At 30.9% G+C, this 23,603-nt stretch overlaps 2 protein-coding genes across 5 annotated transcripts in view; both read right to left on the bottom strand.

Annotated features, from left to right (window-relative positions):
* Positions 1 to 120: 120 nt before the first annotated feature.
* On the bottom strand, positions 121 to 7,608 carry LOC100167032. 2 transcript variants are annotated; one of them, XM_003242906.4, is made up of 3 exons: positions 7,389 to 7,608; positions 5,309 to 5,955; positions 121 to 1,362 (listed from the first exon to the last, which is right to left on the bottom strand). In XM_003242906.4, exons 2-3 carry the CDS (start codon positions 5,922 to 5,924, stop codon positions 845 to 847), a joined length of 1,134 nt encoding a protein of 377 aa, XP_003242954.1. In that variant the 5' UTR covers positions 5,925 to 5,955; positions 7,389 to 7,608; the 3' UTR covers positions 121 to 844. The 2 variants fall into 2 exon arrangements, with proteins under 2 accessions (XP_003242954.1, XP_008180737.1); XM_008182515.3 differs by lacking the exon at positions 7,389 to 7,608 and adding an exon at positions 7,059 to 7,348.
* Positions 7,609 to 21,812: 14,204 nt separating this feature from the next.
* LOC100573770 overlaps positions 21,813 to 23,603 on the bottom strand; it is a 39,353-nt gene continuing 37,562 nt past the window's right edge. For all 3 annotated transcript variants that reach the window (XM_003242907.4, XM_008182516.3, XM_003242908.4), the window contains exon 7: positions 21,813 to 23,345. The gene's annotated coding sequence lies outside the window, so the exon portion shown is untranslated. The remainder of the gene's footprint in view (positions 23,346 to 23,603) is intronic.

Below are 23,603 nucleotides of genomic sequence, written 5' to 3'. Positions count from 1 at the left end.
CGCTATTCTAGTTCAAACTCCATCAATTAGACTATAAATATAAACGTGCAACAAGTTTATATCGTTTATACTTTATAATAGCATAATATTTTGTTAACACTATGACGTATGCTGCACCACTTAAATCACATATAATATAATATTATTTATTATTATTATTATACTTAAATCAGCGGGGTTTTATGGTAGTGAAAATATATTATCTTTACATAATTACAGTTTAAAAATATATTTACAATAAAATACAAAATCTAATTAAATTATATAAAATATCACCCGTTTTTGTCACACTGCGCAAAAATGTATAAAAAAAAAAATAATATTAAGGCTCATAATAATAATAATTATAATAATTATTATAGTTGATATGATATACCACGACTGTCACAGAAAACAGTTATATATATTTGTCTCGCCGCGATTACGAGGAACTACGCGCATAGGTATTGCATATTGAAATCGCGCACGACTTCTAAAACTCGTCTCGACGCAAATCGACTCGTAGTACAAATAGTAACTATAATAGTAGTAAATCGAGCCTGTACACGCGAGGATAAAAAATATGAAGTTGCAAAATTCTAAATTTCCCGACGAATCGTAATGGCTAGTGTAGGAATCATTATAAATATCGCGATGTCGAGGCGTTGTACAATAATATATTATAATACTATTATGTTTTTACACGGCAGAAGACGAGTTGCGCGAGTACAGATATATGGTACGACAGTGAAGTGGTTAGCGGGGATAGAGTGATCTATGTACATATGGAATTATATGGATATCCTGCGATAACGAGGACGGTGTCCGCTGCAGTGGCCATGGATACAATTATATTTGTATGGTTTTATCGCCGCTGCTGCCTGTTGTAACCGTTGTACGCCATGTCGTTGGCCTCTTCCTTAAACGCGACTGAACCGGAAGACGGTACCTTGCCGTCCTGCTGGTTCCGGGCTGGCCGGCTGTTGTACGGCTGCGCGTCGGCTGACTCGTACAGGTACTGTTGCGGATCTACCGGATGTTCACGGTGGTACTGTGGTTGTTCCAAGTGTTCACGGTGGTACTGCGGTTCCTGATGTTCACGGTACGGCGAGTAGACGGGTCCAGACTGGGGCAGAGGTCCACCGCCGTTGGACGGCCTGTGATAGTAGCTGCTGTGCCCGAACGTGCCGTAGTTGTGCTGGAGGTCAGGCTTGCACAGTTTAAAGAACCCGATGAGGCCGGGAACGACCAGTGCCAGGAAGCCAAGCACCTTCTTGAACGACGCCAGACCCAGGATGAGCGGCAGGAAAAGCAGGAGTTTCAGTTTGAACAGTTTAAGCACGATCAGCAGTGGGATCAGTAATTTCTTCACTTTCTTCTTAGCTGAAACACGAAAATGGTTGTGATTATTATTTGATAATGCCAGAATCCGCAAAGATTATAGTTTTATTTTATTGACATAATTATTTATTTGTTTTATCTCTTAATGCGATCAGAAAGTTGACTTAAAATTATAATTTAAAAAAAAACCTGGACCCATATTATAATATAAATGTTATATTTAGATAATATTAGCTCAAAGAATATAATATATCGGAAAATTAAATCCACGGTAATGGTGTAGCTAAATGGCCTACCCAAAACGCCGTGTTATCATAATGATATTGTAAACATTAAAACAAAATCTGTATGACTTTCAAATAAAATGAAGTAGTTTTTTAAAACTAACTTAGTTATCTATAATAATATTATACAATATTATTAAAAGTCAATGACTTTCAATTTAAAAATAAAAACTAAAAGATATTTCGGAATATTGATGAGATAAAAATATAAAATCCTCGTAACTAATAATAATATAATATGTGAACGATATTATACACAACAGAGGCGGTTTGGGTATACTGTTTTTGGTGCACTGCACCACTAATATTAGGGGGGTGGGTAGATGGTCTTGGTTGAGCATGTGCTGATTGCAATGTTTAATTTTAATGTTCAATAAAGTAATGAAGTAGGTACCTAATCAATGACATTTGATAAATGATAATCGTAGCTAAAACTGTTGAAAGCGTAGAGTTGAGAATATAACTTATAAGTTAAGAATCATTGGTATTATAAAAAGTGTAAACAACTTAACTGAAGAAAGTTAGGTATATGAAAAAACTTATAAAAAATATTTATTTATAATTTCGATGATGAAGGGATGAGTTGGGGGTTGGGTGTCTATATATTGTCTTGCACCACTAAGTATAATACATTCAAAACGCCTCTGATACACAATCGGTTATTTTCAATTAATTATTAGTGAAATGCTTTTTACATAACAGTGTACATTCACATCATCATAATTACGCATGTTAAAGTCAACGAGTAGTACTCGTAATCCATTATATTCGTCTCAAAAGGTACCATAATAATAATATAATATCATTATACACAAGATCGGAACGCATTATTGCAGCTGGAGCAGCTGTCACGACGTAACTGCTAACATTTGAATAACATAATCGAGGTACACAAGTCAGTCGTACAATCGAGACAATATCGGCATAATAATATTGTATATACTATAATTACTAATAAGCATGCCTAACGTCGTAATGCGACGCTTTCGGTTTCGGGAAAACGACGGAGGTAAAAATAAACAAATCGGTCCGAGCGCGTTTCTCGTCGCGATTACCTATATTATATTAGCGCCCATTCACTGCTGAAAAGTCGAACCTTTTGTGCATGCTTTCGTTTTCGTCGGGTCCGTCGTCGTCGTAACGATATTATAATCGTGGGCGTAATATTTTTTTTCTTTGTGTATATGTATAGTCGTTACGCCATTGCGAGTGTCACAAAAAAACACGACGAGGAAGTGCGCCGTGTTGTTGTAATATATAATATAAAATGTATTTTGCGTCGAACGCCGGCCCGGAATCGTGACGACGATCAACACAATAATATTATATTATTTTACGACCGCGAGAGGCGGAAGTCCGCACACACATTATACACAGCACAGCTGGTGCCGCGACCCACAGCCGTATAATACATAATATAGCATAATAATACTTGCGAACCGCCAATATATTCGGTTACACATATTTTGTCTGGGTTCGCTCTTGTAATATTATGCGGGAGGTGTAAGTACATTTCGCCGAGTGCAACGATTTAGAAAGTGTACCGCAGCCGATGAACGAATGCCGACGAACTATATTATCGGCGATGGTGTCCAAGTGATTATTAAATTATAGTAATATAATATACATAATATTATATTAAAATTTACAATATTATGATAATATTAGTATTGAATATGCGATAGAAGTCTTTATACGCGAATGGGCTACGGAAAATAAGAATAATACATATCGCCCGATTTTTGGCGGGTTATTTTTCAACGAGTTCAATAAATTAGTTCATAAATTACTATATCATCGTAACGCGTGGCCCGATTGTCGGAACGTTCGAAAGCGATGAGTGACCTCTCATAGTTTATACTTTATACCCACATGATAACAGCTGTGCACACCACAAGCGTACATGAACGATTTGTTTTTTCGTTTACATATTATTATAACCAGTTCCTTGGAGCCCGAATAACAACATTAATGTGAAATCGGAAATGATATTATACGCTCTGAAGATAGATAAGATTTAATATTATACCGTACAATAGACAGAGGGGTTTATTTTTTTATCGATAACCAGGCGATATCTCAAGAGATATGTATTGGAAATAAATGCTTATTTGTTATAAATAATAATGATCGGTAATTGCCGTAGAAGAATGTAGAACAACAGTGCGTTAAAAAAAAATAATAGTTTAAACAAGATAGAAAATCCTAGATGGTACCGATTAGAGAATTAAGGCAAAATATTGTTCATAGGCTACTCTGTAGAATGGATTGTTTGGGGAGAAAGTGCATCGTACACACATTATATCTTCCGAATACATAATACGTGCGCAATTGTGCGTTGATTATTGTGTGCACGTGCAGGACAGTCTATTGGTTGACGATTATACCGACCGAACGGTAACTTACGACAAACCGAACGCGCGTCTGAAAAATCAAATAAAAACTTCTAGCAGTGTGACATACTAAAAATATAATATGTGATATTAAAATAACAACTGTAATTTTAGAAATCGATGGGAAAATTACTGACATTTGTCGTTTCACGAGACACTGATGGCGAGAATAATATGTTTAAGCCTTAAGGATTCCTATATATTGTAAATAGAGTAATCAAAACTATTGGTAATCTAATCTCAACAACCTTTGTAAGCGATCGTATTGAAATTCATTTTTTTGGTAACCTCACCCATATCTGGTGACTTTTAAAAATAATTTCGTAGACGTTGAGTTAGGGTGTATAATCACGTTCAAAAATATACCAAGTGAGCACTATCCAATCCGCCTGCACTGACAGTCAAATTAGTCGAACAAAGTAAGGTATACCGATGCTATTTTGGCATTTTGCCCTTGAACTAAGATACACTAAAACCGATGTTCGTTAATTTTTTCCCGACGAAGTCAGGTTATGCAGCTACTAATATTATATTATAATAAATATAGCCACATAATAAATAACACAATTATGGACACCTAATTATTATAACACTATTGTTACAACGATGATCATTAAAATCGTATTCGACTCATATTTTAAGTGGCGCAAATATATTGTGATGGAGTATAATTTGTTTGAAAATCAACCCCCCCCCCCTCCCCCGGAGTTGGATTATATTTAAGTAAATAATATGAAACGACGTGTGGATAACGGGTACAGCGGTACAACAATTTTACGACGGATACGTCACCGGACGTCATGAATTATTTAAGTCACTACACTCGCGTAGCGTTTAAGTGGTACACGTGAAGCGCGCGGGCCGAACATTGCAACATTCGTTGTACGGTTTTGTATCATTATATTACACTTATTGTTATTATGCTATAATGAGCCTACGCCACGATTGTTCTGGTCCAGAAAATTAGCTAAAATATTATATTGCTATAACCGTTTATCGTGCCACCGCTCGACTTAATGTTAAATTTGTTCCGACACGGCTAGGTATCACTTCCGGTTTTGGTCTCACTGCCCGTGATCACTGCAGTGCTGGACACGAACAGTTCGCGAACGATAACGAAATTCGTCTTGTCGATAGATGTTGGTCACATTAATCGCTTCCGATATGTATACCAAAATCAAAAACGAGAACGTTTTTTTATTTATTTTCTACGATTTACAAACTCCAAAACGATTTGTATAAATAAAACCGTATATCAAGCTACGCCGTCAAATACGTGACTTGAAAAAATATAAATATTTAAGTACTCACTTATGACGCTAGCTTTCTTGTCCTCTAGCGTGTCCAGCTCGGAGGATATCTCGTCGATGAACCTTGGCGAGTACCGGCCACCCTCCGTCAGCTCGTCGGGCACGTGCACCTCGACGGCGGCCGATCGCAGGAACCGCTCGGCCTTGCGCGTGGCGAACTTCACCAGCTTGTCCCATTCGGTGTCCTCGGGCCGCTGTTCCGACGAGAACTCGAACGCCCTGGACGCGTGACGGCCGCCGTCGTCGTCTTCGTCCCTCAGGCGTACAACTCGCACGTTCTCGTTCAGCCGGTACGCGTCCCGGACGAAGAAGTCGCCCAGGCCGGACAGGGCGCGGGCCTTGAAACACTCGGCCATGTCACCCTGCAGACACGCTCCGTTGGCCGACGACAGGTACGGGTCAGCACCCTCGTCTGAGAAACTACCCAACCAGTTGAACAGGTTCTTGCCGCTCCTGTTCCCCGGGCCGGCGCCAGACGTCGTCCCGTTGTCCGCGACGCCGGCGCCGCTTTTGCCTTCGCCGTCTGGAAATGACATGGTCTGCTGGCACGTGGCCGAAGCTACCACGAACATCAGTACAGCCAACGAGCGCATCGTTCGGCCGTGGCTCGTCTTCATCGCAGCTCTTATGCTGTTGTCGCTATCACCTCTGCAAATACATCAAATTAATGTCATACAAGGGGCTGTAAATTCAGAAACGGTGAAATATCCATGTGTAGGTACTTGTACACTTGAAAGTGTAATGTAATCTATGTACTAAACATATTATGCGTCAAAAATTCCAATAGTTACATGTAAAGTTATACAAATTGAACTTGATAAAATAAATTTAATTCAGTGATCATATGACTTATATAGTAAATAGGGCACCAACAAATAATATTTGCCAAAAATATAAATAATATATCATAAAAACAAATTTTATAATGGAAAATCGATTTTCATCCTTTTTAGCTATACTATTATATTGGTATACATACATGAAAAAATGTTATTTTCAAAATACAAATTTCGTATTTTGAATGGTTATATCATGAATCAAATTTTGATCACACTTATTTTTAATCCAGAATAAAATTTATTAATATGAAAATCAATAAATTAACAACCCCTTTTATATAATACTTTAGTCATACTAAACTTCTGTTACAATCAGTGATGAATGACGATACTTATCAGATGAGTACATGCAAGTACATGATAGTAGTTAATCGATATCGTGTTTTCGTTTGACATAAAATAATCATAATATCAGAGTCTAGTCGTATATAGATTCAATATTTCAAACTATTATCACCTGTTTGCAATGCACTGCAGATTATAAGTATACGCTTTTGCAGAACAGCAATTGTCGAGTTCGGCCTCGAGAGATTTGAACGCAGGGTCTTTAACGTGGCTTGAACTTCTGAAGAGTTCAGTCATAACTTGGACAGTGCATAGAGAGCGCTGTGTATAATAAATGATGATTGTCCCGTTTGTAATGTTATAAAACCATGTTTGGTTAGGTTATGTTATGTTGTGTGAAGGTATAGTGGAGTAGTAATGGTTAAGCAGATAGCCTCCGTTGTGGTAGGCTCAAAAAATAAAAAGAATAAAAGTTGGTTAGTTCTGGTTAGTTCGTAATATTTCGAGCAATAGAGATTTTATTTCAAAATGTAAAAATAAAACCGAAAAAATATTAAAGTTATGACAGTAAAACAAAGTTCGTTCTCTGATATAGTATTATATACTTGTAAAAAAAGCTTGACATACCTTTGACAGCGTTTTATCGTTTCGAATACAATATAAGTACACGGTTTAATAGAAATTTATCAAACTAAACCGGCGTTAAAATTTGTCTTTCGACGGTCGTTGGTCATGAATGTCGTCTGTATGATCAGTAGGTAGATACCTATATATTTTTCATCTGTAATATTACATTATCTGTCGACTGAATTTCGACGCCAAACAATACAAACGTGTGCAAATCGGTTCGTCAACTGTGCACGTTACGGTATACTATTAAGTATTTAGGTGGGTTACCTATACGTAGGAAATATGCAAATATATCGTATTATACGTACTGAATTCCAACTCGCATACCTGTTAGTGACGACGTGTCTATTGATGTTGATCGTTGCTCAGCCGGTCTCGGTTTGTGTACCAATGCGGTACTGTTATTCCGCGGTGGACGAATTATTATTATTATTATTATTATTATTATTCAGTAAGGTCTAAGACGTATAAACAAATCGAACACGCTCGTCGGAGTTGAACCTCGTCCGTTGACCGTTCGGATGTCACTAACCGTCTGCCGGTCGGTAGTCCGCCGTCTGTGATATATATACAGAGCGCGCACGTAACACCACATCGGCTCCTCCTCCGCCTCGACGTCTATAATGATAATATGTGAGTGTGTCGTATAAAATGGTATTATGTAATCGCACTCAAGTCTCAAAATCCTAAACGAACAAAAACATAGCTGCCATGTTATTATTATTATTATTATTATCATTATTTTATATATTATTATTATTGTGCCCTGTAACTTGTACAAAGCCCGCACCGTGGAAAATATATATTATTAAATTCTGATGTGGATTTATTGTTATTTAATTTAAATTTTTAGACATTATAGGTAGTAATATTTTGTTTCTTACTATCAAATTGTGTATCATATAGTGTATTCACTGTTCTTTCATTCCGTAATTGGGCATTTTCCTGTGACAATATATTTTAATAAATAATTATTATAATTATTAAATACAATAGGTACGCGTATAATGATGATTTTTATTATAGTTATGGCAAGCCTATCAGATATAGTGTCATTTTAGGCGATGTTTGGTGTTTACGATTTAAAAATATTATGTGCACATAACCTTAGAACATTATTTATTTATCTCAATGTTGTATATTAAAAACCGGTAAACAATACATTCATATAATATAATATTTGTTTAATAAAGTAGCTACTTTAAAAACTAAAATGAAAACGTAAAACAACTAAATAAATTCCGTTACAGGTACAATATAATACTGCTAAATTGCAATAGAATATCGTAATGTTATGTTTACCTACAATAGATATTACAACAAACTTAGTACAAGATTATTATATACAGCTAAGTCTAAATTTGTGGACTATTTAGGTCCAACTAATTTTAATTCATTGCCGCTGTACCTAAAAAAAAATATTTCTAGTAATGTAAATAAAAATAATTTTATAACTAATAAAAAAGCTATTGTTAATCACTTATTACTTGAACTTTAATTATATATTATGTAAAATTTAAGTATTTAATATTGTTGGTAATCACAAATTTAATTCTTCTTTGTTAATCTTATCATATTTATTTTCTTTGTTTTCTTTTTAAAAATATTATATTGTACACTATCAACTCATCTACCTCGCCACAAGCATTGCTTAATGAGGTAGATTGATTAATAATTTATCTATTTATTGTTGCATTGTTACACTGTATGTCATTTCATTGTTTTGATAATAAATTATTAATAATAAATAAAAAAAAAAAAAAAAAGCTAAGTCTGTTATTTTAATCGTGGTCAAAGACGCATTCACAATTAGAATTAAGTAACAAGCAAATTACTAACTGAAAAGTTAGTTTTTCAAATGTACGCAATACATTTTCCAAGCACTAAAAATCAAACCGACAAAATAATTAAGTTAAAAATATACGCTAATCGGAGCCGGTTGAAAAAGCTCCAGAACAAGAAAAGAAGGAAATAAGAAGTAGAAATCGTATATTTTATTTATTTATTTCAGCGTAATTCAATTATAATACAATAATATCTATAATAATATTAAGAGTTGATACGTATACCAACTGAGCTAAGCTCGTATCTCGTATCACAATATAAGAACCAAAATAACAAATAGGTTAGGTACATAATTGGTGTTTTAATTCAGATAATATTCTGTTTAAAACTGTGGTACCGTTTCATAACGTATAATCTTAATACACAAATGTATTATAAGCTTATACTTTTAGTATAGGTATTATTAAGTTATTTAGTATTATTTTTAATCTTTCTTAATTTTTATCGACGTTTTATAGTTGCTACTCTAATTGGAAATAATTTATAAAAAATGGTTTGTTTATTGGCTTAATATAATATTATGTGATTTTTTTCCATACAACTTTTATAACTGTGTACTTACGTTATTTATATTCATTAAAATATGAAATATTTATGTTGGCACAATATTTATATTGGATTTTTTTTTATAATATTCTTGGCACCTGTGTCACATGTTATGTATAATTTTATATTGGCGAATATGTCACACTTATTTTGGCACAAATTATATGAGGGCGATTCACCGTGCTTTTTTTCTTTATAAATGAGTTTATTCAGATTATTTGTACTACTTAAGCAGCGTCATGTGGTGTACAATCTTCTGTTTTTCAAATGAAAGCCGCTATTTTTTACTGTAAATAATTCCGTGGAAAATTTTTTTTAAAAACTATGAAGTATTAAGATCAAAATTCGAACGAGTAGTTTTTCAGTCTTTAAACTCTGTGTACTAAGGATTAATCCATTACGGGTAATAATAATTAGAGTCCCATGATGATGAGAATATTGTATTATTATGTACTTATGATATTATGGATGCTATGGTAATTTAAAAATTTATATTTTTGTAAAGTAATTTTTAAGGACTTTAATTTTATCCTTAGTATATTATACAATAAAATAACTGGGAAACTACTCATTTAAATGTTCAACCGAGTTTGGAAACTCAGGGTAAGTTGACGTGTTGAATAAGATGATGAATTGATAATATCAAAATAACTATAATGCTGATACTCAATAATTTTATAAAACTAACTTAATACAATTATTAACATTTAATTTATCAAGTTTCAAATTATTTTGATAAGACATAAAGCCAATGTAATATTTTAAACTGTTGGCCATAACAATTAACAGTAAACAGTAGGTAAAATCAAAATATATTTAACAAATAAATTGAATAACACAATATATTCTGAGGTGTCATTTAATATGATGTTTATTTGATTTACATTTGTATTTTTAAGAGTTATTAATCAAAACACAAAATATGTGTAGTACGGGTAAGTTTGTGTCCACCAAGAAAAAATGGAAAACTCACCCAAATATTTTTTTTATAAATTGTATCAAGTACAATTTATTTTTAAAAGTTATTAAAATGTATTAAAAGTTAATACGACATTTGCATTAATTATGTGTATTTTAATGTATTATATAACTTATTATAACTTCCCCAATATAAATGTCAAAGGATTGGATACCCAAGGATTGGGCAAATTGACATATTTTAATTTTAAAGTTTAAACACTTAAAAGTCTTAAAATTAAATTCCTGTATTAATTTTATATAATCATTATATGTATAAGAAGATATTTTGAGCATAATATTGCTCTTCTGCTAGTATTCATAAAAAGTATTTGAAAAAATAATTAACTTGGAGTGCGCCAACTTACCCTGACTTCCCTATGAAATTTTTCAAAAAAATTATTCACTGAATAATTTACAGTAAAAAGGGGACAGGGTATTATTTGAAAAACAGAAGTTTGTATCATTGTATGACACTTCTTAAGACGAACGAACAATTTCAGGGATTTTAATGTATGGTTTTTGAGTGTAAATAAAAATTCTAAAAGTCAAAATTTGAATAAATTCATTATCAAAAAAAACAATGGGGGTGAGCATGCATGCTAGGTGAATCAACTTGTATATTGTATTAGTTATAATATTATGTTCTATGTCTCCGGCGAGTATATATTCCTTGTATCGTATAACCAAAATAATGTGTTCTTAATATATTTTGATAGAATTAATTTTTTTCTGAGAACATTTTTTGATCGTCCACATCTTTTCGTCAATCTACAGCATATTATATTTCCAGTCAGCCAGGTATTATTATATATTCAGGTACGTGAAACCCTAAATAATCCGCTCTCGGCTGTATAGTAATAACTACATAGCGCATCTGCGGTAATTTATAGTTATAGGTACTAAATCGTCTTCGTTTATCCTCGGAACCAGATCGGTCGTGCCGGGATGAGATGCGTTATTATTACACCGTCGGCGCCATCGTAATAGCCGGGATAAGTCGCCCACGCCGCCGTGAAAGTCTCTACAGTTATATATACAACATTAGGTATTATCTTGTTGATGGTAATAATAATACAATATTATAATTTATAACCCTGCGGTCCGGGATACCGGGAACTGCTGCGGAGCTCTGGTCTTCCTCGGATTGCATAACACGAACGTTGTGGTGTTACATAATTGTATTATATTATTATGACGCCTACCACATAACAAACACAGTACGTTGTACTCGCTGAGTCACTGTTGTTTTTCGGATATTCCAGTGCGGCTGCACGCGCTCTCGATTACGACAAGATGTTAATATTATAATGTTTTACAATCGTCGTCCGACCGCGTCGCTTACGACCTCGCGGGGTCGTACACGCTTCTGGAAAGGAAAATAAAACCGTAGTATTTCATAATCCGAACAAACATAGTTTATTGCCATACGCACACATTACGCTCCGACGGTGACGCACCGGACTTTCTTCGACGGGCCGGGCTGACCGGCATCCGGGTCGCGCGGCGATGAATTTACTATGATAAAATAATATGTAATATTGGTAATATCAATATTATGATTCGGCAATAACGATACGTCGCCGCCACTCTATTCGCCGGAAAACCACGAACGACTGGTGTGAAAAGTCGTATAAGATATTATAAACGTATGGTAAAATATCGGCCATGATGCTCAGTGCTCAGACCGTTACACGCGTTTCGGGTTACATACATGTTCATCGTATATTTCATGCGGACTTTGAGGGATCCTTTTAAAATATGCCTTCTCACTAATTTTTCCAGTAAATTGTTGTATAATAATACAGATATAATATTGTATATAATTATGTGAAAATTACATTTTTTCCATAATTTTTTTTTTTTTTTGTTTATCTTGACGCTTTTGAAAAGTAAGTACTGAGAATTTTAAATTTTCTGACTAGATTCACTTTCCAGTGATGGTTACGAGGGTGGCAAAGGGGCGTTCTCCCCCCCTCTTGGGCTGTCTTTTTAACGTGATTTTTTATTATAATATTTAGCTTAGCAAAAATATAATTTAATTTTTGAAAATTCGCCCCCTCCCCCTTTGGGTGACTTCTGGATCCGCTACTGTCACTTTCCCACCAAAAAATGTTGAAATTGAAAAATTATTTTGACTAAGTACTGTTGGTGTCTGTAGACTATATAGGGTTAAAAAAAATAACGATAAAATCAAATATAAAAATAAGTAACATCGTCCTACAAAAACATAATATAATTTTTAAATCATAATATCAATATGCATATCATAAAAATGAATTTACATTTTTCAGTCCACCAAAATCCTCAGAGCTACTAATTTATTGTTCAACAACAAAACCCCAGGAGGTTATAGAATCAAAAGCTATTCCACAACAATGAACCTAAGTACCAGCGTGATATCGGTATCGATGTCGCCGCTGAAAGCGATTCAATGTGAACGATAAGCATAATATTAATATCGGTACTTTTAATTATTTTTGAACGTCCAAGTATGTTTCGAATTTTCGAAGCGATGTATTTCACACACAAACCTACAACTGTCTAAATAGTGTCTTTACAGTGCACCAAAATGTTGACATCGAATGATGTTGATGACTGAGTATATTATTGGCTATCGCAAGCCCAGATAGAAAAGCTGCTCTGTATAATTATTATATAGGTACGTAATATATTGGAATATATTATCCAAAATCTATTTATTGTATAACCTCGTATAAGTTATCACTTATCGTCACAAATACGCAAACAAATTATCTTGCATATTGTCTGTGTTTGAAGTGTGGGTATTAGGATATTAAACGAGTACCTACGCGAACAAGGACCTAGGAATTTTAATATGAACGAAATAATACTGCTTTGTTGTAAAATTATTATACTTGCGCGTCCGATAAGTGCCAATAGCACAAAACAATGCCAACAATAGTAACTATTTTATCAATATAGGTATGTATATTATATTATATATATATATAATAGTATAATACTATGTCAAATCGTCCTCTTTCTAGAATGACGAAATTGGCCAATGAGGAACCATGTTTTTTATATTAGATTATATTTTCACTATGCATACTTAAATAATTAAATGCTTTTATATTATACTATGACCCGACAAAAAAATTCTTTCATGAATGTTTTTCTATATGTATTTAAATCTCCTAATTTAATTTATATTTTGACTAGGAAAGTCATGTATTATATATAATATAAATTATAATGAATAAATAAACAATACTATCTGTATAACCTGACTTCAATCAGGAAAAAATTAACAAGTATAATATATGGCATTAAATCAGTGTATCTCGTTTTTACTTTTTAGTGTAGGGTACCTCAGTTAAGATATATTATATGCCTCTTGGTATATTTTCAAACGTGGTCCAAACTAATCTGAACATTTCTGATATACATACATAATATATTATGAAATTTTCGTCAAAACCAGTCGACTAGTTTTTGTGTCTATAGAAAATAAACCTATAGCATAATATTTTCTATAAATAAACATTAAACTCTCAGATTTGTTTTAAGATATGATTTCTTTATTCGAGGCCATGAACGCGATGATTTTATGCATGCTTTTACTTCATCTGCCTGAGTAACCAATGGCTCCCATTTATATACAAAAAATACTAATGCCTACCATTACTATTATAATCTGTAGCCAATGGCAAACATTTATAAACAAAAATAAAAAGGTGGGTAAGTGGATGTCGCTCTGCTGTACAGTAGGTTACAAGTGAGTCATTGTATAATGGATAGTATTAAATTTGAATTCAATGATATAATATCACTGTATAAGTAAACGATACTGAGAGGAGATGGTATGTCAGCCTAGGTATAAGGTATCTTATATACTTATCTATGGTATTAAAAAAAAAATTGACCAATAATAGGTATCTATAATAAATTCCAAATTAATCATATCACAATAGACATTAGGTACTTATACCTAAGTTATAACGCGTTATACATCAACAACAAATTGTGGTACTATCATAGATATATAATAGTATACTTTAGAAGTTTCAATATTATACAATCACAACAAAATAACTAAAATAGTTATTTCATGTTTTTTAATATGTGATTTCGTCCAAATTTGAGCTTAAAATGACTATAAAAATAAATTGTGCTTATGTATTTTTTAGATTTTTTGGTAACAGAATTAACTACTTACGTGGAATCTTGTTTTACATTTTTAATCCTTAGTAACCTTAGTTATAAAAATTGAACATTTTATATATTTTTAACTACGAAATAATTATTAAATTTTGATAAATTTTGTTAAAATTCGATCTTTAGATGCTTATAAAAAAAAATTGTGCCTATGTATTTTTAATATTTTTCAACTGCTATTGTAACAATATATCAGGAGCGTTGAATTAAATTTTTACACTTTTTGGCCGAACAGATAAAACTTTATTGATATTTATAGAAAAAAAAAACTAAAAAATTGAAAACTGACCATGTCCGTAAACAGCTCAAAAAGAGTTAAATTATTTTCAAAATTTCATCGTATATAGAATATACTAATATAAATATTCAGTGAAATTTTCAAGTATCTACAGTCATTCGTTTTTTAATAACAACAAAATAAGAAAATCGTTACGTGAGAAGTCGAGTGAATACCAAATGTTGTAAAAAATGAATTTCAAACACTCATAAAAATTTAATTTGACTTGCTTGTAGACATTTTTTTTTTTAAAAAAGGTAGCCAAACTTATGAGGAATCTTGTATTACATCTTTAAATCTTAGATTTAAAAAGAAAATTTTTCATGAATTTTTCATGAAAATTAAAAAAATTAAACTAAAAATAATTTGCAAATTTTCGTCATTTTTACGTATTTTGTCAATATTTGAACTTTAGATGCTTATAAAAAAAAATTGTGACTATGGATTTTTAATATTTTCGTCTGCCTTTGAAACAATATAATAGGAACCTTCTATTAAATTTTCAAGCTTTTTTAACCAATAAATAAATTTTTATAGATATTTATAGAAAAAAAAACTAAAAAAAATGGAAACTGAAAATGTCCGTAAACAGCTCAAAATAAGTCAAAATATTTGAATTATGTTATGGTATATAGAAAATGCTAATATGAACATTCAGTCAAAATTGTATGTCCCTGCGGTCATTTGTTTTAGAGTTTTACTAAAAACCAAAATCGATTTTCTCGAAAACAGATTTTGCGTAAAAATTCCCGTTTTTCCTTAATTTTTCTTTTGTTTTTTACGGCGCTTTTGAAAATTACTGGGAAATTTTTACTTTTGACCCCCCAAAGTACCAACTAAATTCACTTTCCTATTAGAAAAGGTACTGTTGAAGAAAATCCAAGCACTTTTACTGTCCTAAAAGGTGATGACAGACACAAACAAATAAATAAATTAATTAAAAAAAATTAAAAAATTAAAAAAAAAACACACATCATTGTAAAATCAATACATTTATCGTTCCACTCAGAATCTAAGATTTCGATTTCCATCGTGAATCTCAAAATCATAGTGCAAGCACTTTTTGAAATATGAATTTTGGAAAATTCTTTCTTAGTGTAACCTTACACGATGGTACGAAAGTACCATGCAAATTACAAGTTTTTTTTGTTTCGTTCTTGGTTATACCTTAAACAATCGGCTATTATGTGTTTGACGGTGAAGTTTCACAGGTTTGACAAATGGGAGGGTCCTCTCTGACCATAAGGAAACCATGAGGGATTCTGGTGTGTCCTATACGAAGTCGATTAAGAACCGTCTCCTCTTTCCGAGTGGGTTTTGGGTTTAAAAAACCGGTAGATGTCTCTTTTTATCTCGTTTAGTTTAGTGTTTTGTGAGTTCCAAAGTTTTTGCCATTTAATTTTAGAATATTCATCTATACATTTTTTTGAGTCAGTATATGACATTTGGTTTATTAATACATTTTCGATGTTGCTAATGGCTATGGATGCTTGTTCATCTTCCATTGCCTCTTATTCCTGAGTGGCTAGGTATCCATATAATGATGATCTCTTTACCCAAAAAATAAGCTTTGTTGAGATTGTTCTGGATTTTAGATGCAATGTCGCAGGGGTTAAAATGGTTTTATAAACTTTTTATCGAACTCAGTGAGTCACTGAGGATGATGAATTTGGAGTGTTCTTCTTGAATTATAATCCCAGTAATTATTAGGATAGCAATAATTAAATTGGTTTTTATAATATAATAACATTACATTTTAAAAATAATGTTTAAATCCCTTCGAACTTTATAACATTATATTATTATAATATACCTATACTTCTATTACAAAACATCCTTAATGTATAGCACAATAATACAATATGGACCGTACAAAGTGACCGTTTACCAAAATGTTGGTAGTAGGAGCACTAACAGCTACTCGCGGTAAAGAAGGGTGACATAATAATTAAAAACTCGTTGAGAACCACTTCAATGAATTAATCGATTTTAAAACAGTGACCTATATTTTAAAGTTGAAAGCTTCGAGGAATGGAAGAATGCAATTAATTCGCGGTGGACTACGACTCCAAAAATAAACGCGTTAGAAATGATTCACAGCGGTCAATACCTATCGTACCAATCGTATACGAATCATAATTGTATAACCATAACCATTTGTGGTTAGATTTGTAGAATCTTTTGCAGGAATAAAATACGTGCTCTGTATCTAATCAACCGTATCAACAATAATAATGCTATATATTATCATTATCATGTTACGCTTGAACGCCTATATAAGTTAACAAAAACGCAAATATAAAGAATACGCATCTTTTACCCATATATAGGAGGTACCTAGGTAAGTTACTTTACTCAAACATTAAGTTAATTTATTGCGCTCAATTTATTACGGAAGTGTCGATTTTCAACACTACGACTATGATACACTACAAAAAGACGAATTTAATAATATATGTATCGAAAGTAATGTAGGTATACAACTTAAAATAATATTATTACCTACTTATTATATAGGTATGTGAACGTTTTCACTCAAAAAATCGACGAGGAATTTCGAAGCCAAACTGGTTGTTTTCAAGACCGGTTTTTATCTGTATGTACCTTAGCCCGTTTCTATGTAGGTACATATTTATTAATTTACACAAAATTTTATTACTGCATAAAGTCTGTAGGAAATTTTTTTTTGTCGAACACTATATTTTATAGTTTGTAGGCATAGGTACTTTAATTGACAGTGCGTTGACAATACCGTTTAGAATATTGCTAAAACTCATTTTAACCGTGTGTCTCGAAAACAGCGTACACTTTATAATTCAATCACCCATATTACTAGGTACCCTAAAAATATTTTTTAAATTCTGTTTACGGCACATGAAACTAAGCTACTGGATCATCAATCTCCCGCAGACAGAATTCTAAAATATGTATAGGGAACTGAGTACCTAAAGAGTGTACCCAGTTTTCGTGAACATACTGTATAATATAATTACATTTTCAATTACTAGCATTAGTTAAAAGTCAAATTTTAATATGCACTTAAAAATAAATGTTAAAATAACCTAAATATGTTGTGTCCAGGGAAATTAATATTTACGAACGTCTTGCCAGCCACCACCCATTAAAACGGCAATAATCACATATTCAATAATTATAGCTTTGATCAGTATACCTACTACCTACATATTAATTTATTATTACGAAATTAGTGTATTATTAACCATAAATTACATATATCATTACAATGCTGATTTAAAAACTGGAGTTTTCGTCTGTGATTATAGGTATATAAAAAATTCATAAGAACGCGATGGAGCTATATTTGAAATTAGATGTTAAAAATAAATTTTATTCACATGGGGCATTTAGTATATTTTGCACGTATTATACACATCACATTTTACAATACCTACGAATTGATATTAAAATGATGTACAAACTCACATATAATATAATTCCTTAATATAATATAATATAATATAAACCTTAATTTTACTTCTCATTCTTAATGTTAGAATCAATTATCATCAGCTTAGAAATCAGATTAAAAACTATGAAAATATAATTTTAGATGGTTCGTTAAATCAGTTTAACCTATGAATATTGATTATAAATAATATTATTACATAATACATAACATAGATAATGAAACCTACCTAAATGAGGAGGTAACACGGTTCTAGGTCACTTTGTACGGTCAAGGATAAAAATCACAAATAAAATATAATACTAAAAAAAATCTTCAAAAACTACATGTATTATAGTATAATATGGAAATATGTCAAAATGACAAAAAAAATATAATGTTGGTATAATACCTGGTGTCAAGCTCAGATATAAAGTGCGCATGCATAATTATAGATTAATATTTATTGAGGGTTTAATAAATCAATTTTGGAATAATTCGTCAAAATAAATAAATTTTAATATAATTCACTTTTAAATATTTAATTTACTTAATTAATTAACTATTATCGATCTATATGTACCCATGTTTCCTCAGATTTACCAAATAATATTTATACATTTTTACAATTTTTACTCGTACAATTTGGCATATATAATAGATAGTATTATTAACTTAGGTATATAACTTATATTTATAATATATACTTTATGTATATAATAGTATAAAGTGTCCGCGTTCTGCAATGTACCTTTTTACCCAACCGTACAAAGTGTCCGCGTTAAACATTTTAAACAATGGACCGTACAAAGTGACCGTTTACCAGGTAACACACGTGACCTTCAACATCTACTCATTGATAAAGGCCCTCTATATTATTTACACGCGATAGTTTTTATATAGCTATATAAAAACTTTTTATGTAACTAACCTATTTTTCCTCACGTAACTTTTCCAACATAAATGCTCTTTCATTAAAAATGCCTTTATACAATAATATTGCCATCCATGATTTTATACTTCAGACTGGCTTATAAATTTGACCTATGGAGGCTTTACACGATGTATTATATTCGTGTCTGTCATTATTATGATATTTATTGTTAAACCAGTTGATTCACCAAGCATGCTTACCCCCCCATTTTTCATCAATATGATGTAGTTATTCAAAATCTAGATTTTGACATTTTGAAATATATCTTAAGATCATTTGATCAAATTCTTGAGATTTCTTATACTACTTAAGGAGTGTCCTGTGAAGAATGGAGATACAAACTTCTGTTTTTCAAAAGAAAACCCCCATTTTCTACTGTAAATATTATTTAGTGGATGTTCATTTTCATGAACATGTTGACGTATTAGAATCAAAATTCGTAAAAGTAGTTTTGAGTTAATAACTATTTGTGTATAATAATGGGTCTGTAAGATGTGGGGGAGGCCCCCTATGGTGATTTTAAAATATTAGCGATTTAATTTTAATTTATCAACGCTAATAATATTTGTAAAAATGGCCCGAGTATAAAAAAAACTTGTTTCAATATTACTACTAATTTATTTTTTTGCAAAACTATTTTTAAAGACTGTTATCTTTTGAAAAAACGCTTTAATTGCTGCAAAAGTTCACGTTCCAATTTTAAATTAAGTTCATAACATTTTCAAAAAAATTATCCAGTAAATAATTTAATGTATCTTAAAATGGTATTAAATAAAAATAATTGCTAACCAAATCAAAAAAAAATATTCCATAATTGAAATAAATACTTAAAATCAAATTATAAAAAAATAACAGATGAAAAAAATACAGTTTTTATTTTTGCAAACTATTTTTTTACAATACATGTAATACTCAAATATATTTTTTGTATATTTAACTATGATATACTGCTTAAAACCTCTTTCAAAAAGTTGTTTATTAATATTATTGATTAAATTTTCTAATAGTTGACGAATTCTTGAACTTCTTTAAATTCTCTAAATGGTCATTGATATTTTTTACAATTGTTTGATATGAAGACATATTAATATGATATATATTTTCATTGATTAATGATGTGTTGCCATAACTAATACAATAAATATTTTTTCATTAAACATTTTAGTTTTGAACCAAATAAAATTACCTAGTGATGAACAATGTAACATTCACGGAAACTCATCTGTCATCTCAATACATAAACTTACTACTAGCCCTTTATTGATGTATAGCAATTTTGACACGATCCAAACTAAATCATGATTAAATTGTTTGAATTTATTTCTAGTGTGCACATACAAATATAACAGTATTCGATGCTTACAATTATTTTCAAGTTTCCACACATTTTCATAGTTATTAATATAATAATATAACGTGTTTAGAAACTTTTTTCTTACCCGTGTGATTACTATACAACTTAAATTATTTTTTATTGTTCTAATTAGGTAGGTACTGATGACAAATGTTTCAATTTCGCATTTCCTTAAATAGGTTTTATTATTTAAGTTTATAGTTTAATGTTTGATATTTTAAAAGGGGCATTAATAAAAGACAGATTATCAAAACTTATATTTTACATTTTAATAAAATACTTTGTACGGCGTAATGTATAGGCAACATTTGTATAATATCGTGTTAAATACCAATATTTTAAAAGTTTTAATTTATTTCACGTAAGGAAATTTATTTCATAGGTGTAACTTACTATTTTTTTATCGAAAATACTCTTAGTTAATAGTTAGATTATTAGTCTGCAGATTTTAAATCATACCAAAACAAGGAAATTAATTCGTGTCGAATTCTATAATAATTCCACTACATCCTTTTCGTGAAATCCAAAATACATTATTTAGGCAATTACTGACATTAATATCCGGTGGATAGTTATCGACAAAAAGAGTTAATTCATATTACGTCAATATATCTTTGTTATATCTATAACAATGACAGCCATTTAATAAAAATTGAAATTATAAAGGATTGAATTAAGTAAAATTTACAGAAAAATATTACTTTTGAAAGAAGAAATTATTGATAATAAAAATAGAGAACGGTAATTTATGTTTTGTTAAAAAAATAATTAGAAACATTTTGGTTCTTACCACAATATTTACCTAAAATAACAAAATATTTAATATACTGATTTTGATTTATAAGAATGCATAATATAATATTTGAAATATAACAGCAACATGTAAATTATAAGGCTAATTAATAACTAGCATCATAAAAATCAAATAATTGGATTTGATATCATATAAAGCGCTTTATATCACAATATTATTATTATGCTATAACTTGAATAATGGTATTTTAATGTTTTTTTGACTTTTGTATTAAGATATTATAATATGCGTCCTAAACAGTAATACTTGGAATTATGCTATTAGCTGATTCGAGTTAAAATGTTGAATAATGAATATTAATAAGTAATAACAAACAAAATATATTGATACACAATTTATTAATACAAATATTTTTAAATTTAAAGTTTTTATACTAATAAGAGCTAACAATGGTAGTGTTTTGAAGGTACAGATGATTAACGAAAAGATATAAAAAATATAAATTCGATTAAAAAACATGGTTTTAAAAACAACTGCGTTTGATTAGTGCACAAATAAATTACAAAATACTGACTATAATAAAACTAATAATATTTATGCATAGATGTGCACTCAATACATCAATGATAAATACACAACTATCATATTATTATTCTATGTTATACTCTATCTACATTGTATGGCTATACATCATATGTGTTTTGTGTTTACATAATTATAAAACAAAATAAATATATTAATATTAATAATAATTGATTTGAAACAATATTATATTATCATGAAATAAATACACGCGTTGGATGATACGATTATATTATCTGTGGCCAAAATCACTATTAAGTCATCAGTATATATTAGACATGTAAAATAAATCGGATCTTTCATGCTCTATAAATGAAAATGTAATACAGTATAAAGTTAAACAACTAATATTATAATAATATCACTGATATAAATAAATTAAGCACTTAATTTTACTGATAACAAATAATATCATATCACGCAATTATTATTATAATGTAGATCTGTGTAACACCAATCAATAGATGTTACGTTAGACACTATTGTTTTGAACTCAACATTGCGTATAAAATATATAGTTTATAATTATTACTGCGAGTTCAAAATATGATCTACCTAGGTATTCGGAAATCTTTGTAACGTCTCGAAATGTTTTTCGTTTAAAAATTAGGAATACTGTTTATTATAAACCAATATCATCGTAACAATAATATATGGCCTACCTAAATAAGCAACATCGATGTATTTACATAATAATTGTATCGATATCATAAATAATATTTTAAACCGTTTCGAAAACATTTTTTCCACGTAAGTACTTTCGTTCTTCGCTTCGAGTTGAGCAACCCAAAATCGGATAAATAAATAAATAAATAAATAATCAAATAAATAAATAATTAGTTAATAAATAAATAGAGGTGCCAAGGATGGGACTCAAAATACGTTTTTCGTATTTCGTCTGAACTTGAGATGAATTCCACAGACAACGTGTGTCCAAATTGATAAAAACCATTTTGGCAGTAAACTATAATATATATAATAGGTATCGAAAACATAAAATTCGATGAATTTGTCAAAGGTACGACGATTCCAGTACTCCGCTGGTACCTACTCTGCGTGTTTCGATCGAACATAGAATATTATAATATTATCTATAATATTTTTATGCACCCAATTCGACTAGGAGCGAAAACTATGACAAATTATCGAAATATTATGTTTACGGAGTATACACAATAAATTATTATTATGATAAAAATACGACTCGCGCGTTATACCGATAACATAATAATATAACAGTATACCGTGCGCTCAATAAATAACTATCATCCTACGATAATATTATTATGTGCGCATTGCGCATACTAACTATAACCGTAACTATACAAAATAACTACAACTATAAAACTATGTTGAGCTGGACGAGGTATCGTATATATTTCCTAATGACTTTGAATATATGCTGCCACGCTGCGTCATGGATCGGAAAAAACCGTCGTCTGTTCACCTGCGAAAAAAAATGTGTCCGTCATTATAACATAATATCTTACGGCAAAAATATATAATATCTGGTAATCGCTGTAAACTACATTTATATAAATGCGGTACATTTTACACAGATTTTATTCATAGGCTATAAGTCGTTATGTGCATTGAACAACAAGCTAATTGAGAACAAAATCAAAATATATTATAATTACAAGAAGCGCAGATGAGTGAAGAGACCTCCCAGCATAGGCGCAAATAGAGTAGGAGACTGGGGGGA

This window comes from Acyrthosiphon pisum, chromosome A2, assembly GCF_005508785.2.
Source record: "Acyrthosiphon pisum isolate AL4f chromosome A2, pea_aphid_22Mar2018_4r6ur, whole genome shotgun sequence".
Classification (NCBI taxonomy): domain Eukaryota; kingdom Metazoa; phylum Arthropoda; class Insecta; order Hemiptera; family Aphididae; genus Acyrthosiphon; species Acyrthosiphon pisum.
Note: the sequence above shows the minus strand (reverse complement) of the source record. Positions and strands in the feature narration are given on the sequence as shown.

What these genes read in the sequence shown, in the direction of transcription:
- LOC100167032 (XM_003242906.4), bottom strand. Translation starts at nt 5,924, where the DNA reads ATGAAGACGAGCCACGGCCGAACGATGCGCTCGTTGGCTGTACTGATG. An exon ending in CAAGAAAGCTAGCGTCATAA is followed by an intron (nt 1,363 to 5,308) that starts GTGAGTACTTAA and finishes TTCGTGTTTCAG; the next exon opens with CTAAGAAGAAAGTGAAGAAA.